This window comes from Nicotiana sylvestris, chromosome 10, assembly GCF_000393655.2.
Source record: "Nicotiana sylvestris chromosome 10, ASM39365v2, whole genome shotgun sequence".
Classification (NCBI taxonomy): Eukaryota; Viridiplantae; Streptophyta; class Magnoliopsida; order Solanales; family Solanaceae; genus Nicotiana; species Nicotiana sylvestris.
In genome coordinates, this window is record NC_091066.1 from 138,552,310 (window position 1) to 138,571,146 (window position 18,837).

Sequence of the window (18,837 nt, forward strand, 5' to 3'; positions counted from 1 at the left end):
GGTTAAGCTGTTACGCTTTTGTGCTTAGTCTATTTTAAACATTCTTGGTGTGATGAGTTAGGAGAATTGTTTTTAAAAAAAAGGTTGTGTCTATATAAAGTGTAATTTGATTGCTCGTGGACGAGCAAAGTTTTAAGTGTGGGGTGTTGATGATAGGCTATAATTACGTATTTTAATCGCTTATTACACTCTAATTTACTGCACTTTAATTGAGTTTGAGCTTTAACCGCTAGTGTTTTGCACTAACTGTGTGTTTTATGCATTGTAGGAGTGATTCCGAGCTATATAAATGTTATGGAATGTATCCAAGTTATTTTGAGCCTTGAAGTCTGAGTAAAAGACCAAGAAATTAAGCCTGGATCGTGTTCGGGGATCAACGGATGATAGTTAAGAACGAACGACGAATCGAGTAGGCATATCTTACACTGTCTAGTAAAATGTACATAACGTTTTGTTCAAAACTCCATTTGGGTCCCATAAAATATGGTTGGAAAGCGAACTCAAAGGGCTACAACTTTCATGTTTTACGTTTTTCCAAATTCCCAACAGAACCGGGAGAAAAGTGCACGTCAAGTGCGCGACCGCGCTCAGCAGACATAATCAAAGTGGATATGCGCGGTCCAAGCGCGGTCTAAACGCACGTCCTGTCTGGAAAATGTGTCCTTTTTCGCGTAGGAGAAGGTGTAATTATTTGGGCCCAACCCTAATTGGTATATATACATGGAAAAATGGTATTTTGAAAGGGGGTGGACAGATTTGAGACATAGATTCGACCTAAGAAGGCAGAGACACAATAAGAGCAAGGCGGGAATTCTTCTACGAGCTTTTCCTTCCTCTTCCTATTTTTCATTGTTGGTTATGACTTTTAGTATTGTAGTTTTATATACTATTATGAATGGCTAATTTGTTATCTAGGATTTTGATGGAACCTTTTATAAGATAAATTCTTGTTATGTTTTTATTATAATTGAGCCGTAGTATTTTCTCTATTTGTTCAACTATATTATTCTTGTGGTTGATTGAAGGACCATCAATTAGTTGTGCCTATTTAGTATGTATTACTCGGGAGAGAGTGCATTTAGGTAGTTGTTGAACAACATCACTCCCGACGTATGTGAGGAATCAATAACCAAGGGTTTAAAGGTGGGATTAGGGATAACGAAACCTTGAGTGCGATTTAAGTGAGCTGTAATTAAAGCCAGCTAGCGTAACTCGGGAGAGTATGTCTAGTAAATTGTTGTAATTTCTCGGGAGAAAATTACAACACACAGAGCGCTCATGATCGGTAGAGAATACTTAGGCAAAATTATAGAAAACATAGCGGGAAGGATTCCAACAATTGGGGAAATCATAACTCTAGACCTCCTTAATCATTTCTCCAACCTGTAGTATCTTTAGTGTTAATTTATTATTTTAATTTATTAGTTAGTTTGTTAAACAGAAGAATGTAATATCTATAAGTTAGGAATTATTCAAGCTTGTATTCTTAGTGATAGTGAACAACTGTAGCTAAGCCTTAGTTCTCTGTGGGATTCGACTCTGGACTTGTAAACCGGATTATATTTGCAACGACCGCTTTGTCCTTTTTATAAGGCATAGTTGGGCGTGATCACCGACCGACTTCGGTCGGAAAAATCGATCAACTGCGGTTCGCTCAGCATTAGCAACCATTGTTTTTTCGACGAATTGTAAACAGTCGGAAATCGGTTGGTTTTGTTCGATTCCGATCGATTTCAGTTGATTTTTCTGGACGCTTTTTGACAGTTTTTTAGCAGTGTTAACACGTCCAAATTTAGTGTGACCCGTTTATTCGGCACCCTTATCTTCAAACCTTTATTCAATTGTATCATAATTCATATGTATCTTACATGGTGAAGAAACTGTATATGGTTTACTTCTATTCTCATTTAAAGCCTTTCCTGCTTCACTGTTTTGTTCCCTTCAAATTTTCACTCTCATTTGTTTTATGTTACATTGCAGGGGATGACTTATTCTAAGCTTCAAATCTTTGGCATTGCGCATTCATGTTACACTACAATAGTGAATTAGAATCTTGCTTCCTTTTGTCGATAATCTGTACAACTTCAACTATTAAGTTTTCGGACATTTTGTGTCCGCTGTCTAGTTTCAACAACTTTCATGCTTTATTCCTCTTGCTATGTTTTCTTTAAAAAAAATTCTAGCTTTGTTTTCTTGTATATGGCTAGACCCGTTACAATACTATCAGTAGATTTTTGGTGTATGGAAAAATTTCTCAGGAGTAAAAAATGGACTGAAGTTCCAATGGATATTATGTAAAATTAATATGTAATTATCAGAAGATTTCACTTACCTTATTAAAAAAGAGAAGAGTATTTATTTTATTTTTTCCATTTTTGGTGTAAAGAAGGTTTTGTTGATGATTTAGAGTCCTTGTTAGACATCATCGGGACCCTGTATATAGTTAACAAGGCCACATTTTATTGTTTTTGAATTGTAATTATGCTAAGTAGAAGAGGTCTGAAAAATGAAGAATTGTTAGAGGTATTTATAGTGAACTTAACGCCAAACTGTAATTTTATAAGCCTAAATTTTGATGGTTTTGGGGTTTTTCGGGGAGTTGGGTAGCCATTTAGATTTAGGCCGTTTATATGTGTTGGCCAATGGTCAGATTGCAGAAATAATCGCGGGACAATGTCTAATAAATTGCTAGAATTAAAATAATCTTTTTGGTTAACTGCGGTGCACAAACGGATCGAGACTCGGGCTATTACCGAGGCCGAAAAATAATTAGAAATAGTCAGATTTACAATTGGTAATCGAAAAATGTTCATAGTTTCAAAAGTAATCGAAATTTAGCTATTTTTTCATGGAGTTAGAATTTTTTACATATGAATTTCAGCATAATGTACTGGAGTTCCAATATAATATGCCGAAAATTTATACGCAAGAGATCTATAATCCAGTATATTATGTTGGAATTTTCCGTATTTTAGCAAAATAGTGACTAGTTTTCAATTACTTTGCAAACACTGGCTATTTTCAATTACTAATCTAAAAATTGACTAGTCCATGCTATTTTCACCGATTTACTGATTCCAATCCCCCTCGCGGGTACTCCCAGCCCAACCCCCCAGCCTCTCGTGCCCAAAGGGCCGTTAAGCTCTCATTACACCCAGCCCAATAGACAGGTTTTTGAAACCCATATTTACTATTGGGTTATTGCCTTTTCAAGTAGCAATGACACTAGACAGATACTCTAAAAGGCTGCTATTTAAAAATTAGTCTGTTTGTTTTGAATTTCAGTTCAAATTTTCAGGACAAAAATGTTCTAAGTTATTCTGAATTTAGGATTTTTAGTTTATTATTTCAGGACAAAATAAATACTGGCTAATTGCTAAATAACATTCCTGAGAATGGCTATTCGTGCACTTGCCCCTCTTTTCCAATGGCTGAAATCGGTCCTCTGATTGTCAACTCTTAAATATAAACTCTTGCCTTTAGTGCTTCCCCATAATAGCGCAAACGATAATGCTTTCAGAGGAGTATACCAAGGTTAAGATGAAGTTTTTAGGGCGTGGTAGTTATCACTAAACTATAGTTAATAAATAGGAGTATTATATATTTTCACTTTAATTTATCTTCTAATTATAATAAATTAGTATTGTTTGGTGTGAACACCTATATACGTAAATTTTTATAGAGTGTGTGGTAGTTATCACTAAACTATAGTTAATAAATATTATATATTTTCACTTTAATTTATCTTCTAATTATGATAAATTAGTATTGTTTGGTGTGAATACATATGCATGTAAATTTTTATAGGCGAGATATTACTAATCTCTTGTTCATTTTGCCCGATATTTTTTTCTTACTTATATTTTCCTATTTTGCCCTCATAGATTATTCGAGAAAAAAGAGTGATTTTACTGTTTTATAAGGAAATAAAGAGAGCGGGGTACACATCATTTAAAATATTGAGCTATGGTGCAAATAAAAAAAAAGAGCATATGTTAGAGGTGCAAAATGTAAAGAACTGGAGGTTTAGACTTTAGTGTGTCGCCTCCTTTATGTATGAGATTTATGTTATATACAATGATAATGTGATTGATTTTTTTCTATCACTTTTTATCACTAAAAATGTAATTTAATCTACAAGTTATTTACCATTTATTCTAGATTACCTATTAATGCTATTGACTAGTTTGTTTCATCTAATAATTAAGATACAAAATCCGAAGCTATAAATAAATTCAGCTTGTAACTTTGTTTATAGTTCTAGTAATCCATCTGAAAAGAAGAATGGAGTAAGAAAACAAAATACAGGTTGGAAAACGTTACAACTTGGACATCAAAAAATATTTCAATTATGTCAAGATCATTTAGTACAATAAAAATACCAAAAAAAAAAGAGGAAGGAAACAAGGTTTTATATGACTTCCTAAACTTAGGGCAAATATTATCAAAAGGGTACGGTAATAGAGAGGTGATCCATCTAATGGCTAAGGATATTTCATAAATTTAGCAATAAGGACCATGGGTGTCACCTTCATTGACAGCTAAAAGGAACAGTAAAAAATATGGAAAAGGGCCAAAAATACCCCTATCATTCAAAAAATATCAACATACTAGAAAAGGGATTACATAAATTTTCATCAATTGCGAGGGTAGTTTTAGACTAGAAGATAATCTTGTATGTATTTTTGGACCAATATGTGAACGGAGCATAAAAGTAAATTATTTACTAAACGATAGGGGTAGTTTTGGCCCATTTTCAATAAGAAAATTCTAATCACTTATTTGCATTTAGTGCTTCTATCAAATTATGCAGCTCAATATTATTAGTTAAAGATTATAGTAAGAATACACAGTCAGACCTCTCTATAACAACATCCCTATATAACGACACTTCACTATAAAAGCCAAGTTTTTTCGGAACCAAATTTTATGTTATGTTATAATATACATTCTCTATACATCACTTCGCTATAACATCCAAAAAAAAATCGGAATAAACGAGCACGCTATAACATCCAAAAAAATTCGAAATAAACGATGTTGTTATAGAGAGGTTTGACTGTATTTCATTTGAATTGTAAATACGCGTACAAGAGACACATATTTTATATTCATTTGTTTTGTTGCAAAAATCAGGTGCAAGTAAGAATTTACTCATCACAAGCAAAATCCTCATGAATTACCTTCTTATTAAGTGATATTTCATTTTTATTTTATTGCGAATAAGGAGCAGAAGAAGTTTGATTTTGCAAGATATTCGAACTCAGACTCGTATCATTATATTTTGAATTGTAATATTTGATCATTGAACAATCAGGTTTGATTTCACATTTAACTCTTTTTGTTATTCATCATTCCCCTGTTCTATTCCCTTTTTAATTATTGCTAATACTTTACAGGAGTCTAATAAGACAACTTTTTTGGTGCTTAAGATTTCAAAATTTTGAAAAAATATTAAAGAAAAGGACAATTCCAACGTACAATAGAGAGGAAGCCAGCGCCATCAGTCTGCCACCAACCAAAACTCACGGTCCACGACCCGTCCAACACCCGACCCTACTTCCAACGGCTTTTCCTTCAAAACTCTGGTCCCACTAACATGGGACCCTAAACATACTACAATCCCAAATTAAATTTAATAAATTATTATTGTTACCGCTAGCAATGGCGGAACCAGAATTTTTATTAAAGGGTGTCAAAATATATAAAAATAAACATACAAGGAAATTAAGGGGAGTCAATACATAATATATATATATATATATATATATATATATATATATATATATATATATATATATATATTTATTTTTTTACCTTTGTTTTTCTTGTATTTTCCCGCAAAGAGGTATCATTTGACATCCCTTCCTCTAAGGTGGCTCCGCCACTGACCGCTAGGAGTGTACAAACCAAACCAGAAAATCACACCAAACTGAAAAGTCAAATCAAACCGATTAAAAAAACCCGATTAGGTTTGATTTGGCGCGCGCGCGCACACACACACATTATATATATATATATATATACATACATACATATATATATATATATATATAAACTGGGTTTTGTAGAATTTTCCTTATTAAATGTCTAGAAATATTTGCGATTCTCTTATGGGATATAATATTTAGTTAAATATGAAGTGTTTCATATGTATTAACTTTAAATAATGGTTGTATGATCATTTTCTTATGTGTTAGTGAAATGCGTCAATTCTTTTGTTCTTCCATATTCATATGTCAAGATCTATTAAATTCTTATATCTTTTTTGGATTTGAAATGGTATTTCAATGATTTAAATTAAATAGAACATATTATTATATAGGTTTATGTTTATTTTTATTTTTATGTTTAATTATTAAGTTCGGTTAACCTTAAAAGTGTACATCAACGTAAAATTATTGTCAAATGACTACAAAAATACCTATTATGTGTTACTGAGAAAATTCTTTCATAAGAATATTTTAATGCCCATATATTTGTCAAAACTTTTCAATTTTTACTAAACATATATTTACTTATAAAAATTTTAACAAAGTAAGATTGAAATAATATTGACATAACAAAAAAAACCGAAAAACCCGGCAAAGCCAAATCAATCCAAACGATATAGTTGGTTTAGATAAAAACCGAACCAAACGGGTCCATTTACATCCCTAGTTACTGCTAGTCTGCTACTACTTCCTCCATCTCAATTTATGCGAATTTCGAGTGCCACATGAGTTAATTTTAAACGTGAATTTGGACATAGAATTTTTAAATAAAATTTATATTTTTGAAAATTGCGTAAAAATTACTATAAGATACAATAGATAAAGGTATATGAAAATTATACGATCAAAGAAAAACTTTTTAAAATTTCAAAATTCAAATACGAATGGAGTACTTTCATCGTTAACATTTTGTATAGTTATGCTAATTCAACACAAAAATTAAGAAATAGATTTGAAGGATCTATTTAGGAGTCTTTTTATACTGAATTTATTATTACTGTTGTTATTTATGAGTTTTTTTATTCTAATATTAGTTATACGTGGATTGTACTCCAGGGAGTGTTTATGAGAATTAATAATGAAGATACTGTTATGTATCGATTAATAATGAAAAAATTCCTATACATGACTAATAGTTTGTAAGGGCATTTTAATTAAATAGTTTAGTCACCGTATTGCTAGTACATATATTCTATTCTACATTCTATTTTTTATAAAATAATATATAAATCGTAGCATTATTTAATGCATATATATACATCTATGAAACGACTGCATTAGTCATGCAACAATTATTTTTTAAAATTGCAAACCAATTTTCTCTATTACGCTATACGAAATTTACGTCGAGATTAAAATTCGAACTATTAACCAAACGACCCCCTTAATATATTAGTTATAATGATAAAGGAGAATATTAAAGTAGGAAAGAAACATTATATCTCCAATATTAAAAGAGTATTATGTTAATTAAAGGAGAAATTATACTATTATTATTACTACAAATGATACTACTATTATTAACTAACATTAACTAAGTAGACAAGGACTAACCTGAAGACTTTTCAGTTACTTATCTCATTTGCTTAAAACGACGTCGGTTGTTGTATTCTTCCTACAATTTCGAACCCCACCACCTCAACGGACAGCCTCAATCACAAAGCTAATGATCTGTTCACACTTTCGAATAATCAAAATAGAAATAAACTTTTTCCTGGTTCAGACCAATGTTTCTCCATTTAGATACAAGTATACATACCTATAAGATTCTATAAGCTAAAAAAGTGTGTAACATCAGTTCATCTGAGTTGATGAACTATAATGATACCCTCTTTAAAATCTAGGGTTTTTGAGTTAACTTCTTCTCCTTGAATTTTACTTCTTTAAAAAACCATTTTTTATGCTTTAAAGAAACACACCCAGAAAGAAAGTTCTGTTTTTTTTTGTTTGAAAATGAAACGAGCTAGGTTTGACTCAGTAATCTCAGTGAGTCGACTCAGATCGATTCAAGTTTTGATGGGTTTATTGTTTTTGTATTTTATGTTAGTTACTTTGGAAATACCTTTGATTTCTAGATTTGGGTTTGAGTTAGAATCCTCTCAACTTATTTCTACACCATTTGATTCCAACTCCAAATTCAGTAGACTAAACAGTATGAGTCAAGATCCAGTTTTTCCTTCAAAAATGGGATTATCATTACCTAAAAGGAAAATGGGGGAGTTCAAGAAAATATCCGGATTGATTTTTGATGAAAAAACATTTGATAGTTTTGATAAAGACGATTTCTCTGAGTTGCATAAGGTGGTTAGGGATGCTTTTGTTACTGGGAAGAAACTGTTTCAGGATATTGAATCAGGGAAAGTTGAGAGCGAGTTAGTGAGTTTGACTCAGAAGAATAGGACCGAGTCGTGCCCTGACTCGGTGTCCTTGTGGGGTAGTGAGTTTGTGGCTGGAGGGAAGATAATGGTGATACCTTGTGGATTGACTTTAGGGTCTCATATAACAGTTGTGGGGAGGCCGAGGTGGGCTCACGCGGAGAAGGATCCTAAGATTACTTTGGTGAAGGATGATGAGGAGACGGTGATGGTTTCACAGTTTATGATGGAATTGCAAGGATTGAAGACAGTTGATGGAGAGGACCCACCGAGGATACTGCATTTGAATCCGAGGTTGAAAGGGGATTGGAGTGGTAAGCCAGTGATTGAGCAGAATACATGTTATAGGATGCAATGGGGTTCTGCAATGAGGTGTGATGGTTGGATATCCAAGCCTAGTGAGGAAACTGGTGAGGAATTTATGTTGTTGATGCATTGCATTTTCGTTAATTGTTTGGTCGCTTATTTAATTCAGGTGCATTAGTTGCTGGTGTTGCATTTACGTTATGTGCTGGTAGGGATAGGTGTGAAGTTTAGAGAACTCTAGTTTTGGTGAATCCTAAGTTGCATTAAAGAGAAATTAATTACCAGTATTGGAGTGAAATGAGTCGGATTAGAATGGAACAGATATAGATTGTTCATATAACTGAACCGAACTAGTTTGAGATTAAGTGTTAGCCATTTTGTACGCTGAGTGTTTGTTATTGACGTGGTTGCTTGCGCGTCTCTTTAGGAAATGTTGGAATTTTTAAATATTCTCCACAGCGTGTGTTGCTGTTTTTGGTTGTTAAATGTCCCATTTTTACAACAAAATTTAGGGAAAGGAAAGTCAGACTTTGAACTTCTGTTGGGCTGTATGAGCTGAATTTTGATTGACCCGAATTTTCACAAAGATATTGATAGTAATAGATGATTGAATAAGCTATCAGATAAATGTAAAACTTGATTAACTGAATTCGGAGCTATTATTGAACATCAATTATTGATTTATCATGTAAAGTATTTTGTGTTGCTGGATGGTATTGTTTAAGATTTTAACTTAATGTTGTCTGTGTTTGTGAATGAAGTGGACGGACAGGTGAAGTGTGAGAAGTGGATTCGTGATGATGATGATCACTCTGAAGAATCAAAGGCCATGTGGTGGCTGAAGAGACTTATTAGTGGGAGGACAAAGAAGGTCTCGATCGACTGGCCATACCCTTTTGTAGAGAACAAGTTGTTTGTGCTTACTCTCAGTGCTGGCTTAGAAGGCTATCACATCAATGTAGATGGAAGGCATATTACTTCCTTTCCTTATCGCACTGTGAGTATTGTCTAAAAATTATTACTATATTTTGATGTTCTGTTATGATTCATGTTGGTTAATAAACTTATTTGTTGTGAATTCACAGGGTTTTACTCTTGAAGATGCAACAGGACTGTTTGTTAACGGGGATATTGATGTGCATTCTGTATTTGCTGCTTCGTTACCGTCAACACATCCGAGTTTTGCTCCGCAGAGGCATTTGGAAATGTTACCCAAGTGGCAAGCTCCGCCACTTCCTGATGGACCCGTTGAGCTTTTTATTGGCATCCTTTCCGCAGGCAATCATTTTGCTGAGAGAATGGCTGTGAGAAAATCTTGGATGCAGCATTCATCAATTAAATCGTCAAACATTGTAGCCCGTTTTTTTGTGGCAATGGTAAGACTTGGCTTATACAGAAGTGTCGATTCATGAAAATGATTTATCATATTTGGAGCCTTGCATGTGGTTATATTTGAATTGATATATTGCAGCACGGAAGAAAGGAGATAAATGTGGAGCTAGTGAAAGAAGCAGATTTTTTTGGTGATATTGTTATAGTTCCTTATATGGACAATTACGACCTTGTTGTATTGAAGACTGTAGCAATTTGTGAATATGGGGTACGTGCAATCACAAAATTCCAACATGCTCATCTAGGCCTCAGTTTTTTCTTATATGCCTTTTTAACATTTATGTACTCGTGGAATATTTCAGGTTCGTACAGTCGCTGCAAAGTATGTAATGAAGTGTGATGATGACACCTTTGTAAGAATTGATGCTGTGATGAAGGAAGTTAAGAAAGTGCGTAGTGGTAGAAGCCTTTATGTTGGAAACATCAATTACTACCATAAGCCCCTTCGACATGGTAAATGGGCTGTCACCTATGAGGTAGACTTTCTCACTCTATCAATATTACGCATCAGTTCTATGTACTGTGTAGTCTACTGACTTTCGACTGCCTTTAACAGTTTAACTCATTATAAATGGAAAAATGGACATCAGAGTTCTCTAATAGGCAAAAGTGGGCAACCTCATTATGGCCATAAAAAAGAGCTCATGTTTCCGATAAATGAATATATAGGATTCGCATAGCCGATTGAGTAGTATGGGATTGCGGCAGAAACAAACCAAAAGGGCTCAACCTCCAACTAAGTGATTCAAATCACCAAAGGTTTAGTGTCCAAGTGACACAAATATAAAGAAAAATCTTTTTTTTCCTTGGAGTGACAGTGAAGAGTTCATCCATGTAGAGGCAAATAATACAATGTCCGAGCCTTCATTTGAGATTGGACTACATAGGAAAGTGGGCTTGGTCTTCGGTTTTCCTTGTTTGATCGGGTTTTGTACTGGGGCTACCTCCTATATTAGAAACCACACCAAACAGCACTATTACCTTTAACGATTACTTCAATTTCAATTACGATGATTCTAGAAAAAGCTACTAAGCTTGATACAATTTTGCCGATGAGGAGGATTCATCAAAAAACCTTATGCAGTTTTCTGTCATACATAATGAATTCCTTTATGTGGTTCCCTGAACCCTTTTTGTGAAATCACTAGCTTCTGACATTCGATTTTTCCCGTGGGGATTGGATTGACAGGAATGGCCAGAAGAAGATTATCCACCCTATGCCAATGGGCCTGGTTATATCATCTCATTTGACATTGCAGAGTACATAGTTTCCGAGTTTGAGAAACATAAGCTGAGGGTAAGTTACCTTTTGTGAAATACACCAACTTCTCTCGCTTTTTTCTCTCCCTCCTCCTCCACGTTATATTAAATGTGCATGACTCCCCATTTATGGCACCATCCGATCGAGTGGTGATATGGTCCCTTATGGGAATCCAAACAGAAAAAGAAATTCATCTAACATATATTTTGACCTGCTGGCAGTTGTTTAAGATGGAAGACGTGAGCATGGGAATGTGGGTAGAGCAGTTCAACAGCTCCAGGCCCGTAGAGTACGTTCATAGCTTGAAGTTTTGTCAGTTTGGATGCATTGATGATTATTACACTGCACATTATCAATCTCCAAGGCAAATGATCTGCCTGTGGAGAAAGTTGCTACTAGGAAAACCTCGGTGCTGTAATGTGAGATGACAAGTTGTACCCTCTTAGCTAGTATTAGACATTGTTGAAAAGGAGCTTGTACATATATATCGCGAGTAAATTAGCCTTGTAGGCTAATATATAGTTTATTCATTCATTTGTTGCTTCTTGTATTGGGACACCAACCTTGTGCCCCCAGGCTAGTGGACATGGGAGCTCGCGAAACTGTATGAAAAGAATGGCAGCTTAAGCTCTTGTAATGTAGAATTCAAGGGTATAATATCACAACCGGGTTAAGGTTTCATTTTCAATGTCATACTGCAAGCAGTCTTTTGCAGATTCGATAGAATTAGGTTCATGTTGCTAGATTAAGAGCTATGTTGTTGTTATATCAACAACATACTTAGAAATGTTGTTCTCATAAGTAGTGATAAAGACACATCAAATAATAGTACTCCTTGTTTTAACAGCAAAGAACTGAGTGCAGACTGCAGAATTGAATCCTTTAAAGTACTCCGTTGCAGTATTGTAAAGGCGCTCTTAAGCCCTGAAGTGAGGCTCAAAACATGTTGAGTGTTTCACCTCGCTTAGTGGGCGCTTCAGTGTCGTCATCAATGCTCTAAGGCATACTTTTCCTTGCCAATGAGTGTAATCCTGAAGAGGCGACACCAAACAATTGATAGTTTATTTTGTCGTACTATTTTTTCAATTTCTTTGTCTATATATTTGTTATTCATGCTTATAATTTATTAGTTTTGGACTGATATTTGTATTTTTCCCCCTCTATTTGCACCTTTGTTTTCATGAAAGCCCATGCTTTATTTGCGCTTTTCGCCATTGATAACACTGCTATGTTGCCATATGAGCGATTATATGTTGCAACGGCGATAAAAAGAGCATATACAGGCTGGTAAAAATTGCTAATATTTCTTACCAGAAAAGGAAAACATTAACCAAAAAAAAAGAGGTAAGAGCAATTTAGTTTCTCATGTTTACTGAACTTGTATGCTTCCCTAAGGAAGGTAATAGAAATAGCCTAAGAAACAACTGAGATCAATATATTTTCTTCAACTTGCAAATGGTGTTTCTGTATACATGCTTAGAAACACAACTCTACAAGCAGAGAATCAAATCCGTTATAGCTTTTATGGATGTTGCCTTGTGATCAAGAAAACTGAATGTTACAGTACTGACATAATACAGAGAGCTGCAAGTGAATGTGAAGAGAATATGTGGAAGCATGTCCAAGTGAGTTGATTACTTCTCATTAGCAGACCAAAAGAAAAAGGGATTTTGCTTCGGTTTTTATAACAGGTGTGGTTGCTGCTGCCCTTTCTTTTATCTTTCCTAAGCTGAGGGTCTTTCGGAAACAACCTCTCTGCCTTCTTGAAGGTAGGGGTAAGGTCTGGGTACATATAACCCTCCCCAGACCCCACTTGTGAGATTACATTGGGTCTGTTGTTGTTGTTGTTGGGGGGGGGGGGTCCAGAGGTTGAAGGTTTATGTTAACTTATAAGAGCTAAAAATAGATAAGAAATTTATGTGTTTCTAGAAATCCTTATGAAGATTGTGAATTATCCTTCTATACAAGCAAAGAATGTAAGGAAAGCCAAAAGATTAGGCAAGATCTGCATAATCAAGGAATTTTGAAGGAACAAGGTATGTTGGAGCTTACTTGCAGGGAGGGGAAAGAGGATATACCAATGGGTCCACAAAGTATAAGGATCTCTGGCCCTAAAACTAATACATCATTTGTGTTTCATAAATGTCCCTCTGAATTAGTGTTCTGTCACAAAAATACTAGTGTTATTAGCTCCTGATACATGCTATAGTACTTGAATCTATCTGAAATGGAAGATGAGTGGGTGATCAAGATAAACGATGAGCTGATGCACGTCGAGGATCTTACTAGTGTGGAGGCCGAGCACTGGAAGAAGCGGTCCATTTATAGAGTGCCTGTCTGTGTCACAGATATGAACAAGAAAGCTTACAAGCCTCAGGCAGTTTCTTTTGGTCCTTATCATAATGGAGAAAATCATCTCAAGGAAATGGAAGTTCACAAGCACCGAGCTCTTCTTCACTTCCTCAAGCGATCTGGAAAACCTTTAACGTGTTATATTGACTCCTTACAACAAGTTGCTCAAGAGCTGAAAGATTCATATGATTTGCTGGATCCTGCATGGCAAAATGATACTAATGGCTTCTTGCGCTTGATGATTCTCGATGGCTGCTTCATGTTGGAGATCTTGAGAACCGCTGCTGATGATCATTTACTTATAGATCAATCTCAACATGCTCAACCACATGACTATGCTCCTAATGATCCTATTTTCAGCAATCATGGAAAGCTCCATCTCATGCCTTATCTCAAGCGCGATATGCTGATGCTTGAAAATCAGTTGCCTATGCTCCTTCTAGACAAATTACTCGCTATTGAAAATCAAGAGGCAAAGGTCTCTCTCTCTCTCTCTTTCTCTCTCAATCAAGGCCCCTGAATGCTCTGGTACCATATTGAATTGTGTAACCATCTAATCTAAAAGTTTAATGCTGTGATATCATATTGAATGGTGTGAACTTGTTGGCAAATTTTATTGGGTAGTAATTAATTTGGTGCCATACTTCTATTTCTCCCAAAAATGTACCATTCAGTCGTAGGATTTGACTGTACACTAGGAGTGGCAAACGGTCGGGTCGGTTCGGGTCGAAAACATGTAATGAAAAAACGGATCAATTATCCGACCCGACCCATATTTAATACGGATAAAAAACGGGTTAACCTGGGGTAATATGGGTTACCCATATTATCCATGACTTCTTGTATGTATATATGATCACTTTTGGGAGAATTCTTAGTCTCTCTAACTTGAGGAACCCCCAATTTGAGGCTTTACAAATGTAAAAGTTAGACCCATTGGTTATCCATTTTCTAAATGGATAATATGGTTCTTATCCATATTTGACCCGTTTTAAAAATTTTATTATTCAACCCATTTTTTAGTGGATAATATGGGTGGTTAACTATTTTCTTTGAACCATTTTGCCACCCTACTGTACACTAAGCCTACTAAGCCTGTACTAAACAAGAAAGTAATCTGAACCAAACTAAAGACAAGAACAACTCATTGCTAGTTAGTTGCTATCATCTCATATAAAAATTTAAGTTGTTACAGAGGATATATTTTTATTTACTTAATTATATCTTCAACAATAATTATTAGCCTTCTCTAATCTAATTTCCCTCTCAGAGTGATCTGTTACTCCTTGATTGCATTCAGTATGATGATGAATGTATTAATAAGCTCATACTGGACTTCTGCAATCCTCACACTCGTGCTAAAAAACTGGGGAAGTGTTTGCATGTATTGGATGTGTACAGAAAGAGCCTACTTTGGGAAGATCCCATGTTGCGCAAGACTCGTCCAAGGAAAGCACCAAAAGTTAGTCACCAGAGTGGTGGCGATGAGATCATCCGCTCTGCCATGGAGCTTAATGAAGCAGGCATTCGGTTTAAGAAGAGTAAAACCGGGAGCCTCAAGGACATCTCCTTTCATGGCGGTATCCTTAAGCTTCCTCTGATCGTGGTGGACGATGCTACAGAATCAATGTTCTTAAACCTAATAGCATTTGAGAGATTGCACGTAGGGGCGGGGAATGAGGTAACATCATACATCTTTTTCATGGATAACATTATTGACAATGTCAAAGATGTTAGCTTGCTACACTCTTGTGGCATTATTCAGAATGCAATTGGCAGCGATAACGCTGTAGCCAAGCTATTCAATTCACTATCCAAGGACATTACACTGGATCCAGATAGCAGCCTAGATCTGGTACACAAACTAGTGAGTGATTACTGCAAGTATCCGTGGAATGAATGGCGAGCTAATCTCATTCACACATACTTCAGGAGTCCCTGGGCCATTTTATCTGTTGTTGCTGCTATTTTTCTTTTCGCCCTCACCATTGTTTCGACAGTATACGGGGTATATGGTTACTATTATCCCCCTTCCTAAGAACAATCTGAATATTAAAAGACAATCTCCCTTCTCTATTTGAGAACTACAACTAGCATCTCAGACCAAATTTTGGAGAATTATTTCCTTGTCACTTCTGGTGTATCTTATTTTTTAATTCAATTTGAATGCTCGAGCCCTTAAGTACGTACTCCTTTCCAGCTGTCACATACTCGGCCAAGTCTCATGTCCAGTATGATAATGTGTTCTCTCAAAAGTAATGTGAAAATCTGTATTTGCATTAAGAAATTCATTGAATATGTTTACGAATCAAATAACTAAGGCGAGCTATGGGTTTTGTAGCAACTTTAGAACCCACTAATTTTAAATTTTGGCTCCGCCTTGATGAATGTAGTTCTTAATCTCCTTTAGCTATTAAGTATATTTGTTTTGCGAGGAGTGGCAGAGGGAGCTTGTGAACAGTACTTACAATCTATTGACGATGCCTATAATAATATGGACATTTTCAAAATTTGTGTTTACGCCTTACTTGGGAACAATTAAAAAGGTGTTTATGTCATGTTCTATTTCTTGAAGTGATTTTGAAACATATAGCAATCTCAATTAAGTTCATTAGTGAAGTACTCATATTTTGATTTTTGTTATTTGTGGGAGAATCTAGGTGTTATTGTCCAAATATATGATTTTGGTATTTCAAACATTTGTATGGAAAGAACGGTAACTTGAAGCTCTTGTGACATAGAACTTAAGGGTATACTATCGCAATTGCGAACGTTTCATATTCAATGTCATATTGGCGTTGTGCCTTTTGACAGTTCCATTCCTCTGGACAGATGCGGATCCAAGATTTAAATTTTATGGGTTCAGTTTTAATGTTTTTAACACAAAACCCATTATATTTTTAAAGTTATGGGTTCATATATATTATTTTACAATTTTAATGAATTTTTACATATAAATTTTTATTCTGCATCGAAAGTTATGAGTTCAGTTGAACCCGTAGTTAATACATTACACCGCCTCTGCCTCTAGTTATGTATGTCTTCCCAGCTCTGTGTTACATACAAACAACAATAACAAACCTAGAAGATTCCCACAAGTAGCTTCTGGGGAAGGTAGCTAGGGTGTAACCAGATCTTCCCCCTACCCTGAGAGTGCAGAGTTTGTTTCCGTTCGATCTTCGGCTAAAGAAAAGTCAGCTCTGTGTTATATGTTTCTAGAAATACTTCACTTAGTTGGTAAGAAAAAGAAACTTGTGAGCTTTGATGGCCATAAATACGCGGAATATATGGGTAGTATACCGTGGATCTCCAAATAACTCATGTAACTTGGTGATGGGTTTTATGGTACTTAAGTTCGAGTTGCCCATAAAAAGTTATATAAAGTGGAGGGACACTCCTAATGTGATGTCTTTAAATTGTGCGAGCTTAGCCCAAATCAGACAATATTACACCATATTGAGAGTGTCAGCACAACAAATTTATGCTACAGGTAGTCTTTTGCAGATTCCACGGATTTAGGTTCACGTTGCTAGATTGGGAGTTTTACTGTAAATGGTGTTTCCATAAGCAGTATTAAAGAAACATGATCTAACAGTATATATATAGCTTTTTATCTCAATTAAGGAAAAGGACCTAGTGCAGAATCCAATCTGTTTATAGTACTTTTTTTTATTTCTCACCTGGTAGCCGGTACCCACATTGGAGCCCGACTAATCCGGATTCGTGCCGGGTACGGCCCATTCGGGGGTAGACCATAAAAATTTGAGAAAAAAAATTGAGAAAGCTGCAAGTGAGGCGATAAGAAATGAGCATATACAGACTATAGAAAAGTGCCAGTGATTTCTTACCGGAAAAGGAAATGGGAAAAGTAAAAAAGTTCAATTTCTGAAATTTACCAATTTTGTACGGTTCCTTAAATTAAAGCAGGTAATAAATATTGACTATTAAACAAGTTATCAATACATTTTGATGATTTTGTGGTGATTTCTATATGCATATTAAAGAAACAAGTCTTTTTGTTCTTTTATCTTAAGTGAGAAAAAGCTCCAAGCAAGGAATCAGATTCTTTAAGCTTGTAATTGATGTTGGCTTGTGAACAAGAATTAATGTTGCATTACGTGATCAGGGCGCTGGGGCGAGTAACAAAGCATAATCCTACCTCAACTTTTTAAAGTTTGATTAAGAATATTTTCTGGTTTTAGATGTATGTTTGAAAGGACATTTTGTGCTTTCAATTTTACCCCGAAATGCTCGGATTTGTATATAATCAAATAAATAAAAGTGTACATTCTCCAACACGATTGATTTAACAGGGTATTAGACCATGTAAGTCAATTAACAAAAAGAATTTTCACGAAAAATAATCAACTGCCCACGTGAGAAAGTGTATTAAAGAGTACTTTAACTCATGAGAACGACAATGTAAAGAATTTTTACATTATTAGGCCACTTTTACGTAAAATGCTTTATTTTCAAGATTACAAATACCAAAATTTTATGAAGATTACATGTAAATAACTTTTGGATGATATGATTAATGATAGTGTAGGCATGTAAAAATTATTGGATTCAAATTCAATAAATAACTTGGACCATATTTTAAATATACTAATTCAAATAAATATTATGGGCTATTATAATTGAATTAATTATATAAGTTCAATATATATGGATTAAATAAATAAGTCTTAATTCATTGGGCTAGCCCATTTAATTGGGCTAAAGTGATGAGCCCACTTCATTAAGCCCAAGATTTTATCTTCCTAGAGGCCCAAATCGATGCCCATGTGTCAAATGACATGGTGCCCAGTCAAATGGAAGGGCCAATAGGATTGTGACACGTGTCAAAATGAAAAGGCATGCCAAGTCACACTAAAAAAGGCCAATGAAATTGCACCACGTGTGCCAGTGACATGCTCTGGCCAATCAAATGCGGTCATGTCACACTTCAATTTGATTGGTCGGAAAGAGTTTGTTCTTATCATAACTCTTCCCTCCCATAACTATAAATAGGGGTCTTCATAACCCAGAAAAAGGACCCAGAAGTTATAACAAGAAGCAAAAGAGAGCTCGTGGATCAAACGCCGCAAATTTCTCTACAAGTTTCAAGCTTCAAGCAATCAAGTTCAAGCTTAAGAACGAAGAATAAATCAAGTTC

General features: G+C 35.0%; 2 protein-coding genes across 3 annotated transcripts; both read left to right on the forward strand.

The window, feature by feature from the left end:
- The first annotated feature begins 7,653 nt into the window (after positions 1-7,653).
- Positions 7,654-12,015, forward strand: LOC104217767 (hydroxyproline O-galactosyltransferase GALT6-like). The gene is made up of 7 exons (XM_009768086.2): positions 7,654-8,778; positions 9,436-9,671; positions 9,760-10,050; positions 10,146-10,274; positions 10,369-10,542; positions 11,256-11,363; positions 11,549-12,015. Exons 1-7 carry the CDS (start codon positions 7,947-7,949, stop codon positions 11,753-11,755), a joined length of 1,977 nt encoding a protein of 658 aa, XP_009766388.1. The 5' UTR covers positions 7,654-7,946; the 3' UTR covers positions 11,756-12,015.
- A 1,175-nt stretch (positions 12,016-13,190) lies between these two features.
- On the forward strand, positions 13,191-15,766 carry LOC104217753 (UPF0481 protein At3g47200-like). 2 transcript variants are annotated; one of them, XM_009768068.2, is made up of 2 exons: positions 13,191-14,157; positions 14,950-15,766. In XM_009768068.2, exons 1-2 carry the CDS (start codon positions 13,555-13,557, stop codon positions 15,715-15,717), a joined length of 1,371 nt encoding a protein of 456 aa, XP_009766370.1. In that variant the 5' UTR covers positions 13,191-13,554; the 3' UTR covers positions 15,718-15,766. The 2 variants fall into 2 exon arrangements, with proteins under 2 accessions (XP_009766370.1, XP_009766378.1); XM_009768076.2 differs by having other exon boundaries at positions 14,980-15,766.
- The last annotated feature ends 3,071 nt before the right edge of the window (positions 15,767-18,837 follow it).